General features: G+C 40.3%; 1 protein-coding gene across 4 annotated transcripts in view; it reads right to left on the bottom strand.

Moving 5' to 3' along the window:
- Positions 1–27,788, bottom strand: part of DLGAP1 (DLG associated protein 1) — a 136,635-nt gene that overhangs the window by 66,226 nt on the left and 42,621 nt on the right. For all 4 annotated transcript variants that reach the window (XM_035564147.1, XM_035564148.1, XM_035564150.1 and 1 more), the window contains exons 3-4: positions 26,686–26,863; positions 24,031–24,271 (exon numbers count right to left, since the gene is read on the bottom strand). In XM_035564147.1, coding sequence (XP_035420040.1) covers positions 24,031–24,271; positions 26,686–26,863 — 419 coding nt within the window. The remainder of the gene's footprint in view (positions 1–24,030; positions 24,272–26,685; positions 26,864–27,788) is intronic.

Below are 27,788 nucleotides of genomic sequence, written 5' to 3'. Positions count from 1 at the left end.
GTCCAGATTAAAATTCAAGCTCTAATTCTCTTTATATGATGATATATGAGGTTTCTCATCAATGATACAGGGCTAATAATCCTTATTTTTCTCATTCATGGATTGTTTCAAGGACAAAAAATACCATGTCAATATTGAGTATTATCACAATTAGTTTTAAAAGTGTGAATGAAATCACAAGGATTTATTATAAAAGTAAAGAAATAGGATATTTGAAACCATAAATACTGAACAGTAAATTCAGCAGGAAATAATAATGGTCTGATGAAGAAAAGAAATGAATCTTTTTTTCTTCACTGGCAAGAAATGAAAGATTTCAGAGATCTCTGTATGACATTTTCTTTACACAATTTCCACATGTGCCGTGCTAGGCAGCTGAACACCACAACCGCTCTCTCACTCCCCCTCCTTAGAAGAGGAGGGGAAGAAGTAAAGGAAAGAACAACTCACGGGTTGAGATAAGGATAATTTAATTAAAGGGAAAAAATAATTATTAAGGAAAGATTATTATTAATTAAACAATTTAACTAACGGGAAAAAAGGGAAAGGGGAAAAGGGAGGGGAAAAGGGAAAAAAAAAACAAACAAAAAAACAAAACAAGTAAAGGCTATGTGGAAGTGCAGAGGAAAGAAATTACTCTCTACTTCCCACAAATGAGTGATGCTTGACCATGTCCTTGAAGCAAGGCCTCAACGCACGTAGCCGGTGTTTGGGAGGACAGACGTTTTCACAACGAGAGCCCACCCCTCCCCTCTTCTTCCTTTTTCCACCTTTTATTGCTGAGTGTGACATCATATGGTATGGAATATCCCTTTGTTTAGTTTAGGTCAGCTGCCCTGGTGATGTTTCTTTCCCACTTTTTTGCCTACCCCCTAGGAGGGTTAGAGAGAGTCCTGATGCTGTGCCAGCACTGCTCAGCAGCAGACATAACACTGGTGTGATACCACTGCTGTTCTAGCTACAAGTGCAGAGCACAGCACTGTATGGGCTGCTGCAGGGAAAGTTAACATCCCAGCCAGACCCAGTACACCACTAAAGAGGCCCATTCTGAAAATGTTTTTGGAAATATTCTTGAAAGTTAAAGAGATTACAGGTACACTTACCTTTTGAGGTATGTATGAGTAGAGTCTAAGATTTTCACTTTATAGAAGAGTGGTTGTACAGAAAAACAATGGATGTAGAGAAATAGTAAAATGTTGTAGTTAATTGGATTTCAAAACACATAGTGGTACATGAAAAAAGAAATTACAAAGTCCTGTTTAATAACTTAAGTATATTAAAAAATTAATTACCCCTCCTGCTTTGAGAATTCATGGAGAACATAAATGTTATAGTGGCATAACTAACTAGAGAAGGAAAAAATCTACTTAAAATATTAAAATTAATGGCAGCAAAAATAATCCATCAGAATTTAAGGTAATACATGACAAGCATAATCTGCTCGTTATTATTTTTCCAAGAAGTCAGTAGAACAAAACAAATGACAAACCTTACAAATTGCAGCAATTTGTAAAAATCAATTGCTTCTTAAGTGGTTTAGCTATATACTGCCTTCAAAGTCTGTTGCTATACATCGTGTAATGGTCTGATACCCTTTTTCACATCATGGCCATGGCCTAGTTACCTCTTCTCTACAGAAGGTTTTCAGGACTCACTCTACCAATAAAAAAGGGAGGGAAGTGTTTTGTAAAATTTGACCCTTTAACTTTATTACTCCTCACCTCAGCACAATTTCACACCAACAAACATCTGCTTATCATTCAAAACAATGTTACTTAGTGGACATTAGCAGGTTTCCTCCCAGGACAGTCAAAAGCCAAGTCTTGCATTTATATTTATGACTGAAACACGGAAATTCCAAACCATTTCACATTATACATTTCTAATTCAATATGAAGGCTTAAGTACCAAGTCAGAAGTCATTCTGATATAAATTCACTTGTTTTTAAATTCACTTGGTTTGCAGGGCTTGGAACTGATTTATTTATCCTTCCAAAAATAAACTCAAAATTGTCTTATACTAGTTTCTAAAAAAACCTTGAGGAACAATTTAAGTGAATCAGGAATGCAACATTGAAAACCTATGGCAAGCTGTGTGCAAAGGTCTACCTGTGCACATTGTGATTTGCGACAGAGTTTTATCAACGCTTTTTATGATTTAACTCAGGAACCATCTGTTTACTGTGCAATATATGTGAGGATGTGGCCAAAAGGAGAGAATTTTAAGAGACTGTAAAACCGTTGGATTTTGCATGCTGATGCACTTAACCTGCATGGTCATACACCTTTTCTGTCCTGACTGATTCAAATCTGGATTGTCTTTGAGTAGACCCCATATGGCATCAAAATGGCAACACTATGATACCATAGTATATTTCACTATTCTGTGGAAAATGAACCCTTTACTGATTGCATTTGTGGCTAATATGACAGCTATTTGAAGAAAAATAGTTTAATGACAGACTTTGGTCTAGATACTTAATTTCCACAGAAAAACAAGGAAGAACATATGATATCATTTAACTGTCATAAAATCTCTGAAAATGTCATTCTTTGTCATTTCAAAGTAGCTTTAAAACCTTCAGTTAAGACATGTAGGTCTATCATTATGTCAAATCCCAAGCTTTTAACACCAAACACATGATTAGTGTTGTCAGATCTATCAAAACTCAACAACTTCAGCAGACAGTAAATGCAGGAGCACCAACTTGGTTGTCGGCAGATGGGTTGGCTCTAGGTGGGTCTGTTGTGGGACAGGGTCGGGATGCTTTTCTGGGATAGCTCCAGGGCTTCCTGTCTCCCTCTGCTCCTGGCAGCCCCCTGGGGTGACCTTCTCACTTCTCTAAAAGACTCTGGGCATGCCTGAGAGCAGGGAGAGCTTTTTAGATTACGAAGGGACAGTGAAGGGCTTTAACAGGTGGCTGGTTGCTTGACTTTCTGTTTAATTGACCATCCTAATGTTGCTGAGGTCAAATTGTACTGTTGACCGTTATGAAACCCTACTTTGGATAGGGCATTTTTCATTATTATTGAAGTCATGTAATTGAATGCAAAGGGCAGCTGTGCAAAAAAACCATATTTTGAAGCCAACACTGTATTGTGTTACATTCTACTCCAAAAAGTACACGATGAGTGTCGGAGTGTCAATGTTTTCAACAGTTCAAGTCTTCTGTAGCTGCATCTTTCCTAAATGAAGACATATTACGAGAACTTCTAAAAAACATTCTAGTGTTTCAGTTTTCAAAGACTGATTTCTTGTACAGTTATGTGCCCAACTCTATAAGGCTCAAGCTTTGAGACCATAAAAACAAATATATGTATAAAACTTATGAAAGCTTTTCATGCCAGAAATTGATAATTTCAACTTTGATACATCAAGTCCTTACAGGATTTGAAAGAAGCAGCTGCTCAGAACAATTAGGCAGCTGGAGATCAGCCCTCTGCAGTGACAAAAAGCTCCGGTTTCTGAGCCTGCAGGGATATGAGATACAAGATTTTAAGTAGTGACGTCTTAACATGCAGAAGAGCTGTCACTGCTGTTTTGGGTTTCAAGAAGAGGAATTATTTCTGGGGCTGAAGGCAAAGTTAAGGAGGAAACATTTTGGGGGTTTATTAAGGCTAAAGCTGGAAACTCTTTGAAATACTGAACATTTAAAATGCCACAATATAAATCTTCCTTTTAAACATTCATTATCAATACATTTAGCTTTTCTTAAATCCTTGATGTTTAGACTTGCTAACAACATATTCTAGTGCATTTCTGTGCAATACATCTTACAACCCAAAGGCAAAATTATAGCAGCCTGTAGGATCACTTTGTTCTGGCAGTTTTCAGTCTCTGCCAATTTGTTTTTAATAACAGCTTTTTTTTGGGGGGAGGGGGGGCGGGGTAGATTTATTATTATGATTCATCAGATCTGTAGACCTTTAAATATTGCAAACAAAAGTGCTTTACTTATACTAACACTGAATTCTGCAAGTGTATGAAAACTGGGGGAAGGTCTCTCAGAGTTGGCAGGTACTGCATTACCCTCAGCACTTTTTAGCACTTTTTGCATCTTCTGCCAATGAAATAACTCCATATGATTGTTGAAATGACTTAGGGTGAATACAGCAATTCCCACTATGAACAGGACTTTTTATAAAAGCCATGTACAGAAGACCCCAGGACAAATGCACACACAGGGGGATAAACTACGCTTTAAACTATTTGTGTGGGAGAAAAATCAGTGAACAGATTAGATATAAAATGTATATTGTATATTTTTCCATAACATCTACACAGCCACACATCTGCACATAATATATTGGCCTCCTAGAGGATGCTTGAAAAACAATAAATGACCTGTACTCAACATTAAAAAAATTACAGCTTCCATAAGCCTAATATTAGCCCCCTTGGCTATTTCCTCTCAAAAAGGCTACTGCTTTGGTACACAGAATAAGCAATGCTAATCTGATCAGCAACTCTGTCATTTGTTGGGTTTTCCTGCTTGCTCAACATGCAGTCACATCATAGATCAACTAAACACAGCTCACATGACACTCAAAAGACAGAATTACTGTTTTCCTTGGTGGCTAATCTTTTCTTTTTGAAGAATTACTGTATTTTAAAGGCACCCTTCTGAGGAAAAGAGAGGTTAATTGCTCTCATTTCAGAGATGGGGAAATGAGAAGTAACAGTTAAATCTCAGATTACCTACAATTCTGAGTGCCCCATCTGAGATACTAACTAATTTTCCAGATTACATCACCACCTACAAGCAAGGGAGAGCTCCTTGTGACTCCCATTCTACCTCAGTACCTCCACGAATCAAGTCTGCATCTCAGGCCAGAAACCTATAAAACAAGAACTCAAAGCAGGCAGACATGAGGGAAATGACTTGGTTAACATCTCACAGGAGCACTGTGTGAGAAGCAGGGCAGAATGCAGCTCTCCATGATGGCTTTCCATGGATTCAACTATAAGACCACCCTTTTTATCACCGCAAGTCCCTAGTCTCCCGTGTTACACACCTTCTGACTTCTGCAACAAATGAACTTTGTGTTCAGTGGACAGCAGCTTCCTTTATTTCTTATCCCTAGACGACCCCTGATTATCTCCTGAGCACAGCCCAGTCCGTCTCCTGTCTGGGAGGCAGGCAGGCACCTTCTGGGAAGCTTGATACAAGAACCACAATTAAGGTCTGTGAAATTCAAAAGGTCTACAATAGAGCCAAAAGAAGACTGTACATGTAAGTTTAAGTCTATTTTTTTCTACTTTGTGAATGCTTCATGTTGTGGCTTTAATAATGGTCTTTTAAAATAATTTCAGTTGCATAATTTTGTTATTTTACAAAAAAGCAACATGAGAAAACAAAGCACAAGAGACATTTCCATTGTGCCATCCTATACTGAAAATCAAGAGCAACGTTATGAGACTGAAATCCACCTCACTGATGGCTGAAGCACCAGAGGTAATAATAGATGGTGGTGGCTGTCATGCTCCAGGTGGACACACATGAGATGCCTGTGGGTATTTACTGATGAAGGTCAAGAAACCTCAGGAACAGGACTCAGGCTCTGAAAGAGAGTGTGCCTTGTAGGAACACACACTTCCACTGCTCCTCACCAAGCCTTTCTCCGCTGTTTCTTCCAATTTGTTCTCATTTCCTTCTCTTTCCCCAGCCCTTCCATGCAACCCAGGTTCACCCTCCTGTTCTAGCAGCTGTTCCTCAGGCATCTTTCCCAAGTCAGGACACTTCCTGGCCTTCAAAGTCACAGCCTTCCCTCCAACAGTCCCCGCTGTCACCCCCTGCTTCTGGTCTCAGGCTCCTTATCAGTTCCTCACTCCCGTCTTCTCATGCACTCCTGCTGTGCCTAACAAAAGCTTTTGCACCTTCTGTCTCCCCCATCTCCTCTCTGTCTCTGTCTGATTTATCCACATTCCCTCACTTTCCCTTGGCAGGGACAGCAGGCACTTTATATGCTTGTTCCTGGTTTGTGTGCTGTGCTCCTTCCAGCAGAGCGTGACTGCAACAGGGGATGGATAGGATGAAGGAAGGCTCCAGTGGAGCCTGCTGTGCATGCAGCCTGCTGAGGAAAGCAGGGAACAGACACTGCCAGGACCAAGGATGGCTGAAAGAAAAGCTGCCTAGAAGCAGAGCAGATTGAGCAATTCAGCTCAGTACAGTTCTATGCAATTCAGAAAGTCACTGAGCTGCGCAAAGCAAGCCTGGAAGCAAGGACACCCTGGGCAGGTGGAGATGTGTTCATCAGCCTTTTTTATTTCTGTGCTGCCTTGTCGAGTCACTTTGAGCTTCCTGCATTTTAAAAACGACTTCAGGTTACAGCCTGGTAAAACACATCATTTTGAGTTTAAAAGTTTTTCTGGGTCCTTTGGGGAAACTCACTATAAGGAATAGGCTGAGGCTGATCTATTCCCTCAAAAACCAGCAATGGACTTGAGGTCCTGTCCCAGCTAGTCCCAGCTGAATTTCTCTCCGATCGTGGTGAGTCCTCAAAGAGATCCCAGTTTAACACATTTTCTCCTGTGGTTTTCCACCTCAGCCTTCTTGCCTTGCCAAGTCACCACCCTCCTAATATTTAATCCAACAGTGCCATTCTGGCTCCTCATCCATTTCAGAGTCATCAGCAGTTTATAGTCACCTCATCTGCTTTGTTACTCCTCCTGAAGCTCCCCAAGAGCAGTTTGCCCAGGCAACAACTTGGGCCTTGGCTTGAACATCTGTCTTCCAGAATTTCAGGCAAAAATGTCAACACATTTTTTTAATTTCTTTTTTTTTTTTTCAGCACATAGTGATTGTGTAGTGCTTATTTTTTTTTTTCCTCAGAATGTGAGAAATCTTCAGCTTTTGAAATAAAACCATCTTGTTGAACATGTCTTGTTATCCTTTCTAAAGATGTCTGTGGAAGACAGTAAATGTAGGTATTCTGCTTCAGACTCTTTACTGTGAAGCAATGCTTGCTACACAACAACTTTGAGGGAACCAGGGATTCATACATTAAGTGAAAATCTCTGGGAAAAATCATTAGCTATTTTCTCTATGTGATCCCCTTTGTTTCTACATGAGAATATATGCACAAGGAAACTAGTTGTTCTTAGGTCTTGCAAAAGCGATCTTCACCTGCGTCATTGTGAAAGGCAGAGAGTTCCAGCAATGCTTCATAGGGCTTACTGCTGATGCTAATGAAGAACAATTGTGTTGGAGGATGAAGAATGCATTGTGGTCATTGGTCTTTAGGAAAGCTATGACCCAGATTTGCATTTAGCCTCTAGAGTGTTCTAATTTATTCATCTTTAGTTTGAAATGATTCTCTGTCAAAACCACAAGCATGTATACTTCAGAGGAATGTCAAATCAGACTGCCTTTTTCTGCCTGGAACTAATTTGTATCCTAAATTAGGGGTAAAAACACTGGAATTTATTGATGCAAGTAATATAAACAGGAAAATGCATAAAAAAAAATCTTTCAAGATTGAATAAAGCTGACCAACTAAAAAATTACAAAACTGGGGCACAACAGAAGCATTCAAGAAAATAAGCATTGCTTAATAATAAATTTGCAAACCTCTGCAATAGAACAGGCACATTTCAAGTAGAGCACCTGTTGAAGGATTTTATTAGCTTTCTAAATCAGAAATATCTTTTCACATTCCTTGTTTCCAGGATCATGTGTCAGTCTCCTTGGAAGCAGGAGGTGCAACAGATAATGACCTCTGTTATGGTTTCAGGGCTGCTTCCTACTTGCTGCTTTCCAAGCATGTGTTTCTGGTTTTCTAAAGGTTGTGAGGACAGTTTTCACTTTAGCAAATGAGGGGAATGAGGGTATCATGGCAGTTGCACGAGTTCCAGAACATGAAATACAAAGGGTGCCCAGATAAACTTCACTCCTTGGGACTGTCTGTCTTCGGCACTTGCTGCAGCTGTGAAATTCAGAGCTGTGCCTTGGCTGCTGCAAGCTACAGCATCACACGGTTACACATCACAGCCTGTGAAGCACTCAGGCTGTGAAGGAACTACCACTAAGCACACCTGCACAATTTTGTTGTGATTTCACAGGTACCCTCAGCTGCTCAGCTTCAAAAGACATAAAGTAATGGCTTTTCTTCTGATATCCAGAGAGGATGATCTAGGTTATCTTTATTTCAGGGCAAAATTCACTTCAGCTACTGAAGCACTACTGCCTTCAGTGTTTAGTAAGAGTAAGAATTCTTAATATTTCTGTCAGAATACATAAAAAGGAAAAAAAAAAGATTTATTTAGCTCATAGCTCTTCAGATCATCTGAACTAGGCTTAATTCATACTACCACTGTTATTATCAACCTCTTTTTTTTTTTTTTTAAGGGTAATTGTATTTTTGTTTAAACCTATTTAACAGTTTTGTACCTTGTGCCGAATTAGATTATGGACAATTCTGACCCATTAATGAAATGAGGGATCTCTGTAGGCAATAAAATGAGATAAATCAGCACATCCATACTCAGTTATTAAAAAACTTGACCCTGGGCCACACAGTCCACGCATCTGAGTGAAATACAGGCCTTACTTTCACCCATTAATTTTAGAGTTTTTGATCTACCAGTTGGAAGAACACAATATACTGTAATTGTACTGTATTTTTAACAACTTGTTCAAAAAAGAAATTTTTGTAAAAGAACAGTCATGAAGTGGAATGAAGCCAGTCAGATTACTGGCAGAGCTTCCTGCTGAGTATGATTAGATAAAAGGAAAATGGAGACTGGAAAAAAATTGATCCTCTCAGCAGAATTTGCCATAATTATATGCAGGATGAGAAATTAGCTATTATTCCACTGTTAAATTCCTTAAGTGGCAAGAAGGAATTGCATAATCTCTTGCATAATCTGCTAGTTCAATCTTGTCTATGCAGAATGAAGAAACATTTTCCCTGTTAAGAAAAATGGTGACGTGGGTGATCAAGTTCTATAAACCTGGTAGTTTTCCCCCGTTATGTCAGACAGTGGACAGTATTGGGATCACCTCACTAGCAGTTCTTCAATAGCCCAGCAACATCTGCTTGAGTTTCATTTTCAAGAAGTACAATCACTGAATTTCACACATGCATTTGTCCTTTGCAAGCTGAAATGCAGAAAGTCTCTGAATCTCAAGCCCTATTCTTGTGAGCCAGATTCTTTGCAATGGTTCATTGCTCTCATGACCTGAACTCTGCCCTGTTGCCAATGGGCCAGAGAAGTCACACTGCTGTGAACTGCGTGCTTGTGTTTTTACTAACAAAACAGGACTTGGATTGTGAGCTTTGGTTTCTGCAAGGAACTTGTCACTTGGAGTGCAGCTTTCTCAGTCCTACACGATTCAAGTGGAGGCAGTACCACTATGGTAAATAATTCTGAGAAGATATGAATGACTCATTAACTCAAAGAGGTAATAGACTACATAGCCTAACGGGAATGGAACACTGACCTTAATGCTACTGAGTACGGTGAAATAGCAACAAAGACATTGTGAAAGGTTTACATTGTTCCTGGGTGGGTGATCTTTGCTGCAATACTACTACAATCCACAGATATTCAGTCTGCTGAGATGGTCTCACCACTATTATAAATGACAAAACGATCACAATTAAAACATAGAAAAGAAGGAAAAAGAAAATCCAATTTTCTAGGCCCAGAAACATCTCTCAAGTTGGCAGAGCTGTAGCACTGCAATCTCCCCTTTACTCCCTGCAGCCTGACATGTAACATTTCTTCAGCTGGCAATGACACCTATCTGCTGGGGCTGCCCAGTTTGTCCAAGTGCAAATTTGACTGTGAATGCACAGAGCTCCCCTTCATGCTAATCAAAAGGGTGAAACAGGGAGAAACCAGAAAATTAATGTATAGGAAAAATTTAGAGAAAATAAGGACTATTGCAGCCATGGTTGGTTAAAATGTATGTGAACATCAGAGAGAGATGCAGACGAGTAATATCATGATACAAGAATGTATGTAGCAGATATAAAATATGAGTATAATGGATACGAATCCAGAGAAAGCGGCCGTATTCAAGTTGTGGAAATTAAATTAAATGCCTTGTGAAAACAACAGCTCTAGCTATCTTTATGCCATAACTGATGGGAAAAAGGGCATCTGGGACATTGCCTGGGAGTTCTTCCTTGGCAAAAAACCTTTTTCTTCTGTACAAGCCACAGGTTGAGATGCAACACTTTTATGTCATATATTTTTAAATTGCAAGTTACATCTTTAAGACAGAGGCAGATTAGTGGCAGATCTTATGTATTCTGAGTTTGCCTCAGAATATATGGTTATGCACTACTGGTTGGTATTCCCTCAGCTTTTTGTGAAAATGTCAATTGCATATGGCCAGTTCTAGGAAAAGTCTGTTTTCTGACAGTTTGCTTCAGGTGTTGCTCTCTGATAAACTACAAGACACCTGAATTTTTCATAGGCAGGAAAAAACAAAAGATAGAAAACTATGTGATAAAAGTATATACAGATACATCACTGGGTTTTCTCCAGAAGAGTGTTCTAGAATGGCTGGAGAACTGTTAGCTGTAAAAATTAGAATAAAAGACCTAGGAGAAGTGAGGTGATGGACAAGAGTGACATGAGGTCATCAGATATAGTTTTCCAAATGGCAGTGTTTATTAAGTAAATGAGCTATCCCACTAGCTTCTGCTTGTCCCCAAACAAATCTTCATTAACTAACCACTTCTGCCAAGCATGGCAGACAGCTCAGGCTTGATTACTGCAGGGAGTCATCACGGACTGAGCCAGAGAAACCACAGTGTAAATACAAGTCTAGGAGAAGACATGCCAGTTGCCTTCAACATCGGCCAAGTATTAAAGTATGGATTCAGTGGCGACAGTCAGAAAGCTGCAGTGAGAGTAAAGACAAATCAAAGTGCATGAAATCCAAAGTTCTTTACAGAAACACATTTTAAGCAGACAAACTGATAAGAATCAGTAAAACAGCTATAGTGCATAATGGAAAGCTGACTGGCAGATGCCTGGCACATCAGCGACACATGAAACATTTGCAACCCTCATTCTACAAAATGATTTAATTGACATTACCGCTTTTGCAATGTAAGCCTCTTTTCACTTAAGTTAATTTGAGAAATGCAACACTTTCTCCCAAGTTGCTGAAAAATCATCGCTTTGTGACTTTCTGCACTTTGAGAAAGATGTATGCTAATTTGGGTTTTGCAAAATCTCTACAACTGCCCCAGTAAAAACATGCCCACTTCTCCCTGTTACATTGTCAAAAAGCAAACATGCACCAGTTTTATTTTGAAACTAAAATGTTTTTCATAACAATATGAATGAGCTAGATATTGCTGACAGCTTGAATTAGTAATTTCCTTGGGCTTCTTTCTCTCTCCTAAGAAGAATAATGTCATGCTCCAATAACAATAATAGATTTTTCAAGAGGAAAAATTAGATGTAAAAGATGATACCAGATGATGCCAATGCAGCCAGTGCAATTCAGTGTCAGAAGCTGACAATGCCTCAAGCCCCATAGAATATCACTTTGCAGGTGAGAAAAAGAAATGTAGTTTTGAAAATGAAAGCTTAGACCAGGTGGATATGCTTAATCCTATACCTATGGTAAATGTCATATGTCTGGAATTACTACATTAACGTTGTTTGAAAACTATGCTGTTTATTTTTGGAGATTAGTGATAGTAATTGGCAACCTTTTGTAGTTACACTGGTTATGGCTTAGGATAAAAAAGACCTTTTTCTTTGTGCTTTTGCATAGGCACTGGCTGGAATACCTCCTTGAAAGAGTCTCTGACTCCTCTCCACACATGCTAGAGCTGCTGGCTGAAGATTCAGTAAGGCTTCCTTTCCTCATCAATAGTAGCTGGCAAATGTAGTTTTTGCCAGTTCTTTGAAGGTGATGTGAAGGACATACATGTACCAAGAACATTCTGAGGAGAAGACAGCTGGCTGGCAGGAAGCACACTTAGTTGCAGTACAAATAGAAATAATCTCTTTAATAGACACTTGTTAGTTTTGCAATGGGTGGCCTTTTTGTATAGTTGTTTAGCACATGCATATGAAATATTGTGTCAGTGGTGAGTTCACAATATAATTTTATGGACATCAGATGCAAGGTACCCAGGACTGCTCCATCTCATCCTACTAAGCACAGTCTCTTTGCTAATTGTGGGGGTGGATAAAAGAGAGAGAGCCACCCCTCCTACCTCTTCCATTTATGAATGGAACAGAAACAATCTTGACATTTTCTTGTGCCACAACTTTGTCTGTTACTATAGCACAGAGAAAGAGTAAATATTTACCTCACTGGCATTCCCCAGGATGTCATAATTTCTAGCAGCATAATGGAAAACAGAAAACAAGCATTTGAAATGATTGCCCGGAAACTATGTTTTGCAAGCTATTTCTATACTATTCCCTAGGATCTGGTTGCAAGGTTTAAGCTTTTGTCAGAAAACTAGAAACATTTACATTTATATCTTTTAAAGATATCATAAACTGAATTCCAACAGATTGATACCCCTGACCCAGACTCTTCTGGTTGTAAAGGCACCTGCAGGAAAATAGAGGAGCCAGATGTTTCTGTGACACCAGGCATATGGAAATTATGAGCTAATTCTATGACGCTGGCAGCTGAGGACACTCAGCACCTTTTACAATTAGATCCTCAATTAGCAAAGTTTGTAGTGGAAAAAAATCTGTCTCAGTTTTGAAGAGTAACAGACTGCTCTGATCTGCAATATTGTACTTAAAATATTAAAAAATGTATCTACAAAACAGATGGGAGAAAGAGTTACCCTTCACTTGATGAAATTCCAACGCTGTTTCTGCAGTCCCACAAATTCCCAAAGCTCTTTAAGCTTTCTGTGCCTACTCTAATCTGTCATGCTCATTATTTTCTATTCACTAGTTACACCAGCCTTTTAAAGGCAATAAAGGGATTCTGGAAGCCATTACTTTGATGACCATCTCATATCCCTATCTATCCCCTGCCTGCAGGGAAACTGGAGACTCATCACAACCAGAAAACATGCCATAAAATAACTGTCAACTGCAGGCTACACTGGTGGATCAAACGACATCAACATAATGTGCTAGGTAGCACACCATCTCCATCTAGTCCACATACCAAGTCATACGTGATGATGGAATAAAGAGAAGTCAAAGCACTTTGTAAAAACTCAAGTTGAAAGCCCTGCCCATCTATTTCTCACCATCAACTATTCATACAAGAAAAGGTGTTATTGAATATACATTTTGATGAAATGAGTGATTTTTGAAGTGCTGGACACATTTTTGTTTTACAAAACAATTCTAGATTTCTTTGCTACTCAAAGTTAATTTCTTTCTTGTCATTCTCCCACCACTTTTTTCTTAAATATCAGACTCATGGCCCTTCAATGAAAGGAGGTCTGTTGAACTAGGAAAAAAATATTATGTTAAGAGTAAAAGCTGCTTTCACTCCTACTTATTTCCAGATAGATGTTTCCTTCATTAGCACGTCACCTAAAATATATAGGGTGGGTTATTGTATTTTATTAAATTAAAAGAAAAAAGCACAAAAAATACATGTTTTCAGGATTAGTAGCCCTCCACCCTACATCTATTACTCAACCATCCCACCAGACCTCACAGGAAATGAGAACAGTCTTTGCACTTAGTGTGAGCCTTCTCAGTTGCAAATAGTCGCCATAAGGGAGATACATGCTTCCATTCTCAGCAAGCATTGACAGAAACAGGAAAAGGCTTTCAGGACAGCAGCACGTATATGACGTCCAGAAAGGAGAATGGCTAGGGAGATAAATCAGATGATGGGAGGGTGTTCTGTTTTATAATACCAGTTCTGGTATGTGGAAGAACACTATACCCAAACAGATGTCAACAGCCCACAGATAGCTGATGTGAGGTTAAACACAACCACCCTCTTATACTGAATGATGCTCTACACTTTGTGCTAATGCAGTGCAGCACTTCAGCTGTGGTCAAAATCTGAGAGGAGGATTTGGGACGGGTAAAAGTTGGTAATGGAAATTTTAACTGACAACTTCTTGCCCTAATTTGTCTCTCTTTTTCTGAAGAGAGACTAAGCCTGAGCTGTGCATTAACATCACTTTTAACATGATCTAGCTTCCCCATAGCAACACCCCAAAGAGGGAGAGATGGTGTAAAGAGATGTGAATAAAGACAGAGATGTTGCAAGACAACAACTGACTTCACCCAGATGCAACCTTGCAAAACACGTCAGAGCTTCCAACAGATAAATTAGGTCCCCTCACCCTACCTCCATCTCTCTGAATACCTTCTTCCCCTGCTTTCCCTTTTTATTTTAAGGGACAAAAGGTAAAATGTCACATGCGTGTTCAGGGAACTGTGTGAGATAAGACAGTGTAAGGCCACAGCACCAGGCACCAGCTAATACTGTCACTTAGGTGTAAGTTACACTTCATGCGAAACGGAAAGCTGCAGATTTTCTCTGGACTTCCTGAGGCAGACAGATTAGGGGTAGTAGTTCCTGGATGGGTTTGGGTTTATCCATAGCTTATGTATTTTTAGTCTGCTAAGACTGTGGCTTTTTTCCCCCACAGATACGCATAATTGTATTCGACTCTTAGCAAAGTTCAGGATTATAGATAACACTCTATGCTGAGAGTTTAGAGAAAGTGGGAGCAAGGAATTTCAATAGCCTGCTTTGTTTAAACAAAAAGCCTGCCAGCATTTATTTTGTTATGCTATTACAACATTCTGACTTCCATGTAAACCTTCCCACAGGAATACAGATCTACATTTTACTTTAGCTGAACATAGAATTTATTTGAAAAGTCATTAGAGCAAAAAGAATGGTTATCAAGTCATCGCTGTCTTGACTGGACTCAGATGAAAAGTAGGCATCTTTCTCAACAGAACAAGCAAGAGGTCTGTCATAGTAGAGGGTTCTCTGATATTATTTATTGTTTTTTTCTCCTCTGATAGCTTAGTTCAAATCCTTGATCAGAGCAACTAGGAGTTGTCCTACTCAGATGGCTTACTGCATTTTAAGTGGAATGCAATTTAGTGTTCTCGCATCTGACCAAAGCCAAATTCAGTAGGGGAAAACAATTTCCGACAACCAACACACTGATTCCCCCCACCAGAGGCCAGACAAAGGTTGTGGCATTAGAACAGATTACCCACATTTGCCTACAGCGTTCCTTTGATGAAAGGGACTATTAGTCTGTAATGGCAGCTAGACTGTCCTCTGCAAGATAACATGAGGTATTTTCCAGAACTGAGTATCTGAGTCGTTTTGTGCTTTGTAATTGAGCATTGTAAGAAGCACTGCAGTGAGATCAGTGTAACAGCAAGAAATGAAAAGAGTACATTATATCTCTATGTACACTTCACAGCTCCTGTAATTTTTTTTTAATGCACACATTTCTTTGCTGCCACATTTCCTTTGGGTTTATCTGTGGTATTACTAAAGAAAAAGGCAATGTCTGTTTCAAAAAGTGGTTAATAATATATGCACCCCATAGTCCACCATAGCTTCAAAGAGCCAATTACTGTTAGACTGCTGCATAAACACATATTTAGGCACCACAAAAATGTGTAATTATTTACTGGATCCAGTACCTAATACATCATATCTGAGCTCTGAAATGGGAATTACATGATGGGATACAACAGCGTCAAAAAAATTGCTCTAGTGTAAGAGGGGCCCTGCAGAGCTGTACTCATTAAACCCACTTATTAAAAATTGTTAGTTTTTTTTTTTTTTGTAAATTTCAAAATCAGTCACTTTAAAAAGCTCATCATCATCAAATATCTTATCTTTTCTCATTACTTCTTGGAATACACTATGGCCCAAGAGAGCTTTGTAATTAATATCTGAAGACAACATATCTCCGGGGAGACCTCATTGCGGCCTTTCAATACTTAAAGGGATCTTATAAAAAGGATGGAGAAGGACTCTTTACTTGGGTAGATAATGATAGGACAAGGGGGAATGGTCTTAAACTAAAAGAGGGTAGATTTAGACCAGACTTTAGGAGGAAATTCTTCACTGTAAGGGTGGTGAGGCCCTAGCACAGGTTGCCCAGAGAAACTGTGGATGCCCCATCCCTGGAGGTGTTCAAGGCCAGGTTGGATGGGGCTTTGGGCAGCCTGGTCTGGTGGGTGGCATCCCTGCCTACGGCCTGCGGGTTGGAGTTAGATGATCTCTTCCAACCTGAGCCATTCTATGATATGATTCTATGATAAATATTCAGGTTTGTCCTAAAGGAACTATGTGAAACTTGCAGGTGACTGGCAAGGCATTGCTGAGGGCTGGGCAGTAGCACATGCTAAGCAGAACAACCTGAGTTATTTTTATGCCCTGGATGGATTAATTTAGCATAGCCCCTTCGGAAAAGAGGCCTAGGTCTTGCTTCCCAAAAGACAACTGTAGTTAGAAGTGACCACATTACTCTATTTTAGGAAAACAGTAGGAATTATTACTGAAAATGTGATTGCATTATATAAATTGGGCCATGTCTTTAGCTTACTGATTCAGCTCTTTTCTGCCACTGCTGTCACAAAAACACTGCACTTAAAATAAGCCAGAACAAAGAAAAGATTCATGTCTTTGTTGTGCTTTTCTATTAAGAGAAAATTGAATTATTTGCTCTTCATTTGTTATTGGCAGCTCAGCTAAGGAACAATATATACCTAATGCACAAAGTTCTGTTGTCCCTCTAGTTCAGAGCGATGACCAGCCCCTGAGTGCAGCATTTTGGATAAAGGTTACACTATCCTCCCACAATCTGTAAGTGGAAACAGACCCTGGGTTTATTTTATATTCTGCTCCACATTTTACCTATTAGTGTGCAATTACAAGCTGGTGCTGCTATGGGAAACCTGCTTCCTTGCGATGCAATTCCAAGCATATTTCAAAGGGGGTTGTCCTACTCCTGCTTGCAAGTCAGAAAAAAATGCCACCCAAAATGCAGATACATGAGGCTACCAAGTGAGATCTACTGCTGGACCTGCATGCCATGAAGTCGCATCAGCCTGGTTCTGCACTGGATCTCTCAGATGGGACACCAGGCAAACTGCTCTCTGACCCAAGCAACACTGCTGCATCTGTCAGCCAGCCCAGGCTTCACGACTCAGGGTAGACAAGCCTTGCAGAAACGAGCAGAAGAGACAGTTGATTTAGCCACTGCTTCTTGGACTGTGGCAAAATCACTGAGATGAAACCTCAGTTTGTTTATAGGCATAAAAAACAGTTAATTCTCACCTAATGAGACTTCAGGCATGTGGTACTCAGTCAACACAGCAACCTTCAAATTATTATACTGCTTGTAATACCCTTCTCTATATTTGTTATGGTAAATCAAGTGGTATTTTGTCTCAGCTAAGCACTGAACTTTCAGGTGCTTTAATATATTTGGATAAGCATGGCTATAGGCTCCAACAGGGTACTTGAAGCATGTGCACACCAGTAGGAGTGGGGTGGGACCATGGCTGTCTCACTGGAGCTGTACACTAGGGAGTTGCCATCTAACTGGGGCTCTGGACCCTCCTACGACCATCTCCACATAACAGTGTACTTGGTAACACATATGCCTGGTTTGACGCAAAAGCATAGTTCAAACCTTTACAAAATCTGTACTGCATCTGGGAGAGCTGTGCAAGTCTGGTCATTCGAAACGATTATCACTTTAGTGTGTGCAATGTAATCAACGGAAATGAATTAACTGCAGAATATTTTTAGTCACGTTCCATACAGACATATGCATAAGGCATCCATAGTACTTTTCCTCTTGGTACAATAATCACTAAAACACTAATAAATAGTAAAACATTTAATTTTATGCTAAAAATCTAATCACTGCATCCCCTTTATTTGTGCTGCCACTAAACAACCTCCTTAAAAGTTATTTTCACAGAATGTCATAGATTTCTCATAAAGATCTCCTTCTTTTGCAAAAATCACACATTCTCCTGTTTCACTGGAGACTGTTAAACCTACAAGTCTCAGGGCCATCCTATTCCCAGCATCAGGAAAGGCTGGTGGGGTCCCACAGCAGAGCAGGCTGAAGGACATTCAGCAGTGTGCCCTTGTGCTGTGGGTATCTGGCAGCATGCTCTGCAGCCTGCCAAAAGCAGAGCTGGCAGTCTGAGGGAGACTGAGTGCTGGTGAGAACACATCTGGGTCTGTGAGCAGTGTGACACTCCCCAGCATGAGAGTCCCAGCACAAAGTGGGCACTGAGACAGGTAGGGGGGCTGGAGTGTGATGTTCCCATACAGGTTAATAGGTAGATCTGTAGGGCCTGGAGGCTGTGGGGGGAGCTACCTGACAGATGGTTATGGAGAAGGTTGAGCCATGCTTTTGTCAGATGTGCATGAAAAAGGACAGGAGATCATGGCCACACACTGCACAAGGGAAATTTTAGTTGTTTATATGAAAAAAAAAATAAATCATACTGCAGTGTAGTTAAGTGCTGGAAGAGGCAGTCCAGAATACTGTGTAATTTTCATCCTTGGAGATATCCAAGTCCTTTGGACAACCAGAGAAGTCAAACACACAAGTGTTATCTGAACAAAACACTGGAGATGTTCTGTGCTTCTGGAAATGTCTAAAAAGACCAACACAGTCCTTCAGGACATTTTAAGATCACTGTTTTGAATACTTAAGGCTCTCTCTCCAAATCCTGGCAGTATCTCAGATACGACCAAACAGCTCAGAGTTCTAAAGATTAAATTCAATATTCATAATTAGACAGAGAAAAGAGGCAGAAACAGGGAGGAAGATGAAAAATTGGTGTAACACATTCCACTGTCTGACATTGCTTACATGGTGAACCAGCTGAAACTACCAAGCATTCCTAAAGTAGGGACCTGTGCAATATTTACTCCAGTAATCCCCATCTTCCAGGTCACAAAATTCCGTATGTCCAAAAGGTAAAAGAAAATTTATCAAACTTATTTCAATTTCCATCCTTGGCATAAGTACACCACATGCAAACCAACCTGGTGCAACGTGCCAAGTGTTTGGCTATAGCTAGTCTTTCCAGGGCAGACTTTCTCTTGTCCTAGCCTTGCTCCTTTCTCAGGCACTCTTCATCAGAACAGTTTCTATGAGTGCCTGCATCATGCTCCAAGTCAGTTAGAAATCTGTCAGCAAGAGCTGTGTTCTCAGTTTTTCTCATTAAAAACCTCCACTAGCTTCATAAACATGTTTTTTTTTGTGTGTATGCATGCGTGTGTTTGTGCGGGTATGTGATGCGGAGCTTAAAATTCACAAAGCTAACTTTGGGGATAGACAAGATGAAACTTGCTCAGATGCCTCTGAAATTAGAAACAGTGTTCTCTTCCAAGGTCAGCTCCTCATTAGTAAAGAAAAACATTTTTAAGCGCTGGTTTAAGCAATTTGATAGTGGATCCAAAGGCAGACTGCATTTCAGAATTACTCAGGGAAACAGAGGAAATGAACCGTGTAAATTCTTTGTCAAACAGCTTTCTGCACTCTCCAAATCTATTTTAAGGTTCAACATCTGCAGGAAGGCCTTAACTATTATATTTCTTCAGGCCTTCTGTGGAGATACCTTCATTTTGGTAGAGATCCAAAAACCAATCCTGGCTTCATTTGGAAATCACATTTGAAATCCTCATTCCTTATTTCTTTTTCAACAGAATGGTCTTTGGAAGGACAGCTCCGAGGAGTCCTGGAGAGCTTGGACACAGCTGGTATACAGTCAGTTCCAGCCTCCTTCTCCACAGGCTTTGGTTTTATTTTTGAATTCTGCCTGGCATAAGTCTATTTTTAAGGTTGTTTGCATTTTTTTTCCCATTGGCTAGGCAGTTAGTCCCTTAGAGATTTTCTACAAAGTACCTGACCCCTCTTGGTCAGATGTTCCAAAGAACGGAAAGAGAACAGCTTGCTCAGCTGAAGCACCGTAATTAGCATACACTGTGATAACTCTCAGTCCTTCTCTAACCTGCTGGCTACACAGCACGATTTCCTTGGGATTTTTGTTTGCTTTGCTTTTAATCAGAAGTGTAATATTACTGAGAATCACCAGATGGCATTGCTGCAGATAATTTTGATACTTCTGTTTATCTGACTGTACGGAAGTTAGATATTGAGAAAATACCTATTGCAATCTAGTGCAGAGTTTTTCCTCAGTTTTTACTGCTTGAGCTCAGCTACAGAGGCCACATTTTCCACTTAAACACACCCAGTCTCAGTTATGTATTTGTACCCACGTGTGCTAATGCTCAAGCCCTCACAATGTCACAAGGTTTATCTGTGCCGCAAAGGAGTGTGCATGGCAGCACAGGCACCCTTTAGAAACATGACCTACAAAATTCTTCTAAATCGTACAAGTCAGATACAAGCAATGTGGGAAAAAGATGTTCTTTAGACTATCTTAAAATTTCATTGTTTCTTAATTGCCATGCTCTTTGTGCACATTGAAATGATTTAAAGGCTTTTTAAATTCTTAAAAGGCTGCCTATTTAGTGACTGAATCTGCTGGCTGAGGAGTTTCAGTTACAATGGCTACATCTGCAAATAACCTGGGATCAAATTATGTACTAACTCACACCTCATCAAACAAGTCTGAAGAGACCAAATGACATGGGTGGCAGCTTTTAGTGCAGGCTATGCTGTACGACGTACGACATATGCTGGCACTTGAGGGCTGCTGGAGCTCCCAGCCAGCATAGCCCAGCGCTGGGGGCCAGCTCGGCAGTGTGGGGTCGGCTCCCTCCGTGGGTCTGAGCAATGCAGAGTGAGAAAATATTGGAGTGGTTGGACCCCTTCAACCTTCCAGCTTTCCAGGCATGATGAAGTTGCAACATGGCACTTATTTCCCATATGTTTCTACATCCATATAAAGTGGCAAGTTTGTATTTTCTCCATTTTAAAATCCTTCACTTGAAAACAAGGATAAAATGCCATTTCACCTACAAGACTTTTGTGAACAAAGTACCCGCCTCCCAGATACATGCAGAAACATTCACTTTGGTGAGGGTAGGATATTTTTTCCCACTTGCAGTCTAGCATTTCACCCTGGTGATGACAAAAGCTTTGTGCCTACAGCCTCATTTTCACACCCGGGCTAGGTTTCAGCCAGCTGCAGTCACCCCACTGTGTTGCTGCAGCTGAGTGAAGAGCAGAGCAGGCTGCAGAGACCACCAGTTGGGCACCCAGCCAGAGCTCTGTCCCCCAGCCAGAGCATTAGTGCTGGGTTTATAGTTAGGTTGAGCACATCCAAACAGCTATGCTGGTAGACGTGTACTACTGCTTTCAGAACTAAACTTCCATACTATGGGGCAAAAGGAAATTAAAACTGGAGGCAGCAACCACTGTAGCACATGCTAGCAGGCAGAGGTATGGTTTTGTCCACACTGCTTGCTTAATATTTTTATTCAGATGCCCTGGAAGGCTGTGGGCCATTTCTCTGGAGGCAAAATTTTTAATCCAGTGGACAGGTAGCACTTTTTTGTCTTTTCTATTACCATCAAGTTGGCGTTTTCCTGGGCTGCCAGCAAAGAAATTCCCACTGTCAATGTATTATCAGAGCTTTGTACATTAGTCCCTGAGGAAAGATCTAATGCTGATGAAATGAACCTTCCCTGCTTGAACAGGCAGAGGTGTTTCTGGAGTGGAAGGACAGCTCTCTCGTTTGGGGATGTTAAATCCATAGTTTAGATCATAACTGCCCTTCTGTCTCCCACAAAAGCATTTGAAACATCACCTCAGTGGAGATAAGTCTGAGATATCTTTCTTCTTTCTTCATATCTGCCTCACTGCTGTGCCATTTTATTGAGGCTGATATTAACAGAAACCATCAATGATGTCTTTCGTGTTATTGCTTCCTTTCTAGGAGCCAGCCACAGGCAACAGCAAGGTAGTCAATACAGATGCTTTTGGATGGAATTAATTCAGCTCTAATCCCCGTTAAATGGATAGAGGTATGTAAGTCAGGTAATAAAAGAGACAAGTTGTCTGAAATGCAACCACTGCAAGGGATGGGCCCTTGGGAGTCCAAGAATTAAAAAATGAGAAAGATAACTCAGTAAAATTCCCACAGCAGAAAATAGATACCTACAGCAGGCTTTAAATGCTTCCGTGGATGTGTAAGGAGAGGGCTGCAAATCACTCCTCTCTCTATTTTAAGGGGCTGACTACACAAGCAGTAACATGAGACAGACCCACTGGATTACATTTTTCCATAACATAACCTTATTCCTATGATTTTTTTAACATAGCCAGCTACCCAGAGAAGAGACCAGGACTCTGCTTGTGATTGTGCTACAAAAGAGGAACATAGACCAAAGACAGTTTACAATAAAGATTTTCCTCTTACAGGTTTTCCAAATGCTTTTAGTTGATACTTATAGCCCCCTTCTCCATTTACACACCCCATTTATGTCCCCCATACATCCCCAAACAGAGGCACCATTTTTCTAAGTGACAGAAACAACCTCTTATGCAAAGATAAAAGTTATTGCCTTCTGGATAAATGGTTAATTACTTTATAAAGAAAAAGTGCTAATAAAACCATTTTAAAAGAAATGAAAAACCAGTCTGCTATGTCCAAGGTGATCCAACACAGGCAAATGCACACTGAAAAATCCCTGAAAATGCCCATCCTTCAGCATTTGCGTCACAGTATGTTTTGACACAAGTTAAAGCCCTGCAATGAAGTAACACACACCTTACTTAAATCCTGTCTTTGTGGTGTGGTGCAAACCCTTCGTGCACACACATACTACTTTTACAGCAGAAAATTTTGTCAGATGAATACTGTTTCTTAATGGTTGGTGATTTTGATGAGAACTCCTCTGCAGCATTTGTTAAAAATGCTTTGATGTTTGTGATGTACTGCCAATGTATTTCCAACAGCGCTTAAACTTGTTACTTTTAGAAAAATCATCAATTAAGCCAAACACTTTTGGTTAAAAGGATTGAAAGTATCCTTTGATGGCATAAACCAATTGACAAGCAGCTTTATAAAAAGACTGGAATTAAAGATAAGGAACTTACAGCGTACAAACAACTGCACCTGAGAGATAATACATAAAAAAGGAAAAGTTTAGAATACAGAACAGAGAAATTAGAGAACCTGGAAAAGAGGTAGTAGGAACAGTGAAATACTTGTGATAGTAAATATTAGTCACGAATGTGAATAGTACATGAATAGTAAATGAAGCTTGTGTAAAGCTGAGGAATGGATGGAGAGAAGTCGAAAGAAAGATGCCTTCCCTCCTCCTCCCACAGAGAAAAGCACACACACGTGATGGTTCCTGCCTCTTGCTGTCCTGAATACAAAAGGCAGATTTGGATTTTAGTTTCTGACCTGCTCTTCCTTCCCCCTAAGCACTAACTTTGGCAGCAGTATCTGGAATTCATCATGGTTATTTCTAAAAGAAAAGCAACCTTAAAAGAAGAGGTTCAAGAAGAGGTAAGTTTCGTATTTAGACCCAAACCTCTCCCTCTTGCAAGGCTCAAGTAGTTTGAACTGTAGAAGGAGTAACAACAGGGTGTGAACACGCATGTTTTGACCTGCAGACCTTTTCTTCTTTCCTTCATTCCCATCACGAAAATACAGCCAAAAAGAAGCTGTACCAGTCTCCTGGAGCCATTAATCAACACACCCAATAACTTCCAACTTTCAGAAAGCATGAAGATCACCTCACAAAGCAAAACTTGGCAGAAGGACCCTCCACTACTGGTAAGTCAGCAGAGCTGCTAACCCAGAGCCTTCTTATCCAGCCTTGCTAAACTGTGATTGCTCTTTTAGGGATGAGAGCAGGAAGAGATATGACCTTGGACTTCCCTTCTGTGAGCTCTTAGCCCAGAATAAATTAGCTTGGACACAGGAGGCAACACAATTGCATCAGCCTGGGTCTGTGCCTAGTTTTAAGCTGATTAGTCTGTCCAGCTCCCTGCCGAAACACAGACTCTCTCATGGGCTTCGTGTCTGGCAGAGATCTCGTGGCTGACCTGATGGAGCCACACAGAAAGGTACCTTCCCTTTCTGCCATCCCTCTGGACGTCCGTTTTGTTACTCACCAGTACTGCTCTGGATGGTCCTCACCGTAGTGGTCGTACGCGGGGGAGACGAGGACCGCAGCGAGATGCACTCATCGTCCTGGGAGCAGCCCTTCTCGATGGCTCTCACGTAGCTGTGGCTCCTCATTCGGAAGCAGCCGGGCATTGGCAGATCCAGCGCCTCCACTGCCTGAGACTCGAGCTCGCTGAACACTGACTCGCAGACAGACTCAAACTGGCCGTTCACCTCCATCTCGCTCACCTGCGGACAAAGATTGGGCAGGTTCAGTGTGCCCCCTGCACCACTCTGTCCTGTATGAACACCCTCAAGCAACAGGGGCACGATGGCCGGAGTCTGTTAGAAGGTCCCTCTGCACATGAAGAACAGGTGAATCGCACAAAAACACATCCCATTTTCCAAAGCAACAATTGTTAAGGGAAAAAAAATATATACACAAAAATAGGCTTTAGGTACAAATTGAGTGGTATTTAGGCTCTTGGTTCCAGCCAAGACCAGTGGGAAGCTGGGAGTCCCCATAGTAGCACCTAGTTTACCTCACCCTGGGGGGCTGAAGCTCTGGCCATTATGACTATTAATTATACTGAAAAATTGAAATCATGTTTTCTTTGGTGGGTAAGAAAATAAAGGTCAGCTTAACCCCAGGACAAAATCAATGCAACCCACAGGCAACCGCAGTGATAAATCTGAGGGGCTGGGAAGCTCAAGTGCTGATGGGGCAGCAAAGAGTTGGAAGGGGGAGGCTGGTAAGGTAAACAACTTTGCTGCAGGGGGGAAATGTTTGTATAACTACAGCACCTGGCTGACTCCTCTGGCGGAGAGCAGAAAGGTGCAAGGGAAACCTTAGACCCTTTGTGGAGCAGACACTAGGTGGTGACAAAGACTTCTACTCACGCAGGTTAAAGAACATTTAAAAGCATGTGCCTTTGTTGCATATCTTGCAAACCTGGAAACCACCTATCTCTGCTTGTATAGGAATGGAAGTTCATGTTTCTAAACTCAGAGTCGAGCCCTGAGCTTGGCATTAAAGCATCATAATTATCACTGTAGGAAACATACACACAGAAACCAACACTTGTGGGTTTTGCTACTTTTCATGCATGCAAAAGGCCATGATACCAGGAGAACATAGGACTATTAGGCTGATGCAAAAATATTAAATATTCTATTCCAGGATGAATTTTAGTAAGGAAAACATTATGCCAATTAATTCATACACAAAACTGAAAAAGGAAATCTCAAAGAGTAAAATATTTTTTCATTGGGAAACTGCTTAAAAGAACATGGAAAAGTGGTGGGTAGTACATTATAAAGAACAATTCTACAGTGGTGGAGAATAGCCATATCTCTGCATAAACATCTCTGAATTAAGACTTTTTTAGATTGTTATTTTCTTATTCATATTGACAAATGACACTAACTCTTTGTCAGACAGCTCTGTCTAAGTGTTAGATGTCTAGCTAAATAAATAAGCTAACCTAATGCTTACGGTTTCCTCTGGGACTTGAATTTCAGTGCTGCTTCTCTTAGATACATCCTAACCCTCCTTCAAGAGCATCAGCTCATACCCTATGCAAAGTGCCTCACCTATATAACACACAGCCAAATAATCTGAAGCTACGAAGTCCAAATATAGAATACCACAGAAACTCAAACTACAGTTTCATTCTGAATGGCCCATTATTTGTTATGGTTCCAGCTGAAGTCTTGGTATCAATAACATCACGTGTTTTTTGACATTTCAATGATTTGACATCTCAGTGGTAAAGGGCCAGTATTCAGCACCACAAAACCTGTCTGCTACACTTCTGGACTTTTGTAAAAAAGTTCTTTTAAACAAGGGATTTATCTAAATGATCCATTTAAGCAAACAAGTCAGGATCATACCAAGGAGCTACAAGATTTACAAGAGGAACCACTGGTGCACTGCCCTGTGGAGTGCTAGCACTTTTGCAATTCTTTCAGATCTATGCCTGACCAATCCAACTGTACAAGCATTTTGTATGAAAGGACAGGCTATTTAATGATGCCAAAATCAATAAACTGAATGCGTGACAGTGGGATTTATTTTTCTTCTGATTTAGGATGAGCATGAAGAAGTCCTACAGAATTTTGGGTTAATATTATGGACAGACCTTTGTACTTAAATATATTCTGTGATATTTGCACTATGCAGGTGAAAAGTTCAGAGGTTATCAGGGTTAAGAATGCATACATTAGAACAGATTTAATCTAATAAAATACTTTTAAAAATGTGAAATACTATGGACATAATTTTCCTTTAGTGGCACAATCAGCTTGCAAATGATTCTTTGGAGGCATTCAAAGAGTTTTATTTCAGGCACTACACACAAGATCCTTAAGAGAGCCCTGTTCAAAGACATTACTGATGAGCACCTACTTTTGGAAAAGAAAAATGAAAGGTTAAACTGTTCATTCAAACAAACTGCATGTTGTGCCACTCATTCTTTTGCAAAAGGCAGGCTATGGCACTATCAAATGTTATACTCACAAACAAAAATGTGTGAAAACATTTTATTTTTTTAAAGATGTTTTGAAAGCATGTAGCATGCAGCAGCCTGATTCTATTTAAACCAATATCAAGCTTTTTCTTGGCTTGGTGCTTCCTGTCCAAGCTGCCCACGTGTGCCCCCCACCTGGCTGATGGTGCTCATGGCTCTCATGTAGCTCTCGTTGCGGGAGCGGAACTTGGGGGACGTCAGCAGCCCTGCAGGGTCCAGGCTGTCCAAGCTCCTGTTGATCGAGACTTCGCTCACTGCCCTCAGGTAACTGTGGCTCCGGATCTGAAGCTTTGGCGAGTGTTCACTGGATATCCTGAAAGATTTTTGGGAAAAAAAAAATATATATATATCTCATCAAGCACAAATGGGCTCACCAGGAGCAGGGATAAACAGGTGTTTTTCATGGGGACAACAAGACTTGAAACAGTCATCACACAATCCTTGTATATTTATGAAATAAGGATATGTCAGTTCATTTATTGTGCTGACAAGTTGAGAAAATGTTGGCTGGGTAAGTAGCTTTACACGACTTGATGTCAAATCAGAAGTGTAAAAAACACAATTGTGTTTCTGAAGTGATAGCATTCCACACTTTTCTAATACCAGTGACAGATGAGATGGACAGGTAGTCAGAAACAAAGAAGCCCTGTAAGTAATGGGCACAAACGGCTGTACTCCTGACATATGTGCTTAGGGTCAACCAGCAAAGGTTACAACATCTAGATACAATTTTCCACTTGTGAGATGTTTTATCCTCTGGAAATGTTTGATAAATGCCGTTTCCATAATCCAAGGCATCCTATAAATATGTGTCACAAAAAAGTGATCCATATCATGCCTTTTTTACAACACTATTAGTTTTCAGGATACTTCTTTTTCAGTGGTTAATGATCAGATAATGTATTGAAAGGGTCATTCCATGATATTTTCATTTAAATATGTTCAATATTCTCCAAGTATTACAAAGCCAACAAATTAATTATTAACAACTTTTTCCATTTTGAAATGTAAATCTGACATGGACATTTGCTTGTATATGGAAGAAAAATCTGTAACCTAATTACAGGTTTAATCTTGGTCCTTGAACCTTTAGAAATACATACGCGGTTGACCTGAAAGAAGAGGATCCATTTTACGTCTAATTCCTCAAGCATTTGCAGATATTTTGCATTCAACTAGCTAATGATGGCAATTAGCATGAGCAATTTCCCAGTGGCATGCACAATTCTGGTAATTGT

Source organism: Cygnus atratus, chromosome 2, assembly GCF_013377495.2.
Source record: "Cygnus atratus isolate AKBS03 ecotype Queensland, Australia chromosome 2, CAtr_DNAZoo_HiC_assembly, whole genome shotgun sequence".
Taxonomy (NCBI): domain Eukaryota; kingdom Metazoa; phylum Chordata; class Aves; order Anseriformes; family Anatidae; genus Cygnus; species Cygnus atratus.
Note: the sequence above shows the minus strand (reverse complement) of the source record. Positions and strands in the feature narration are given on the sequence as shown.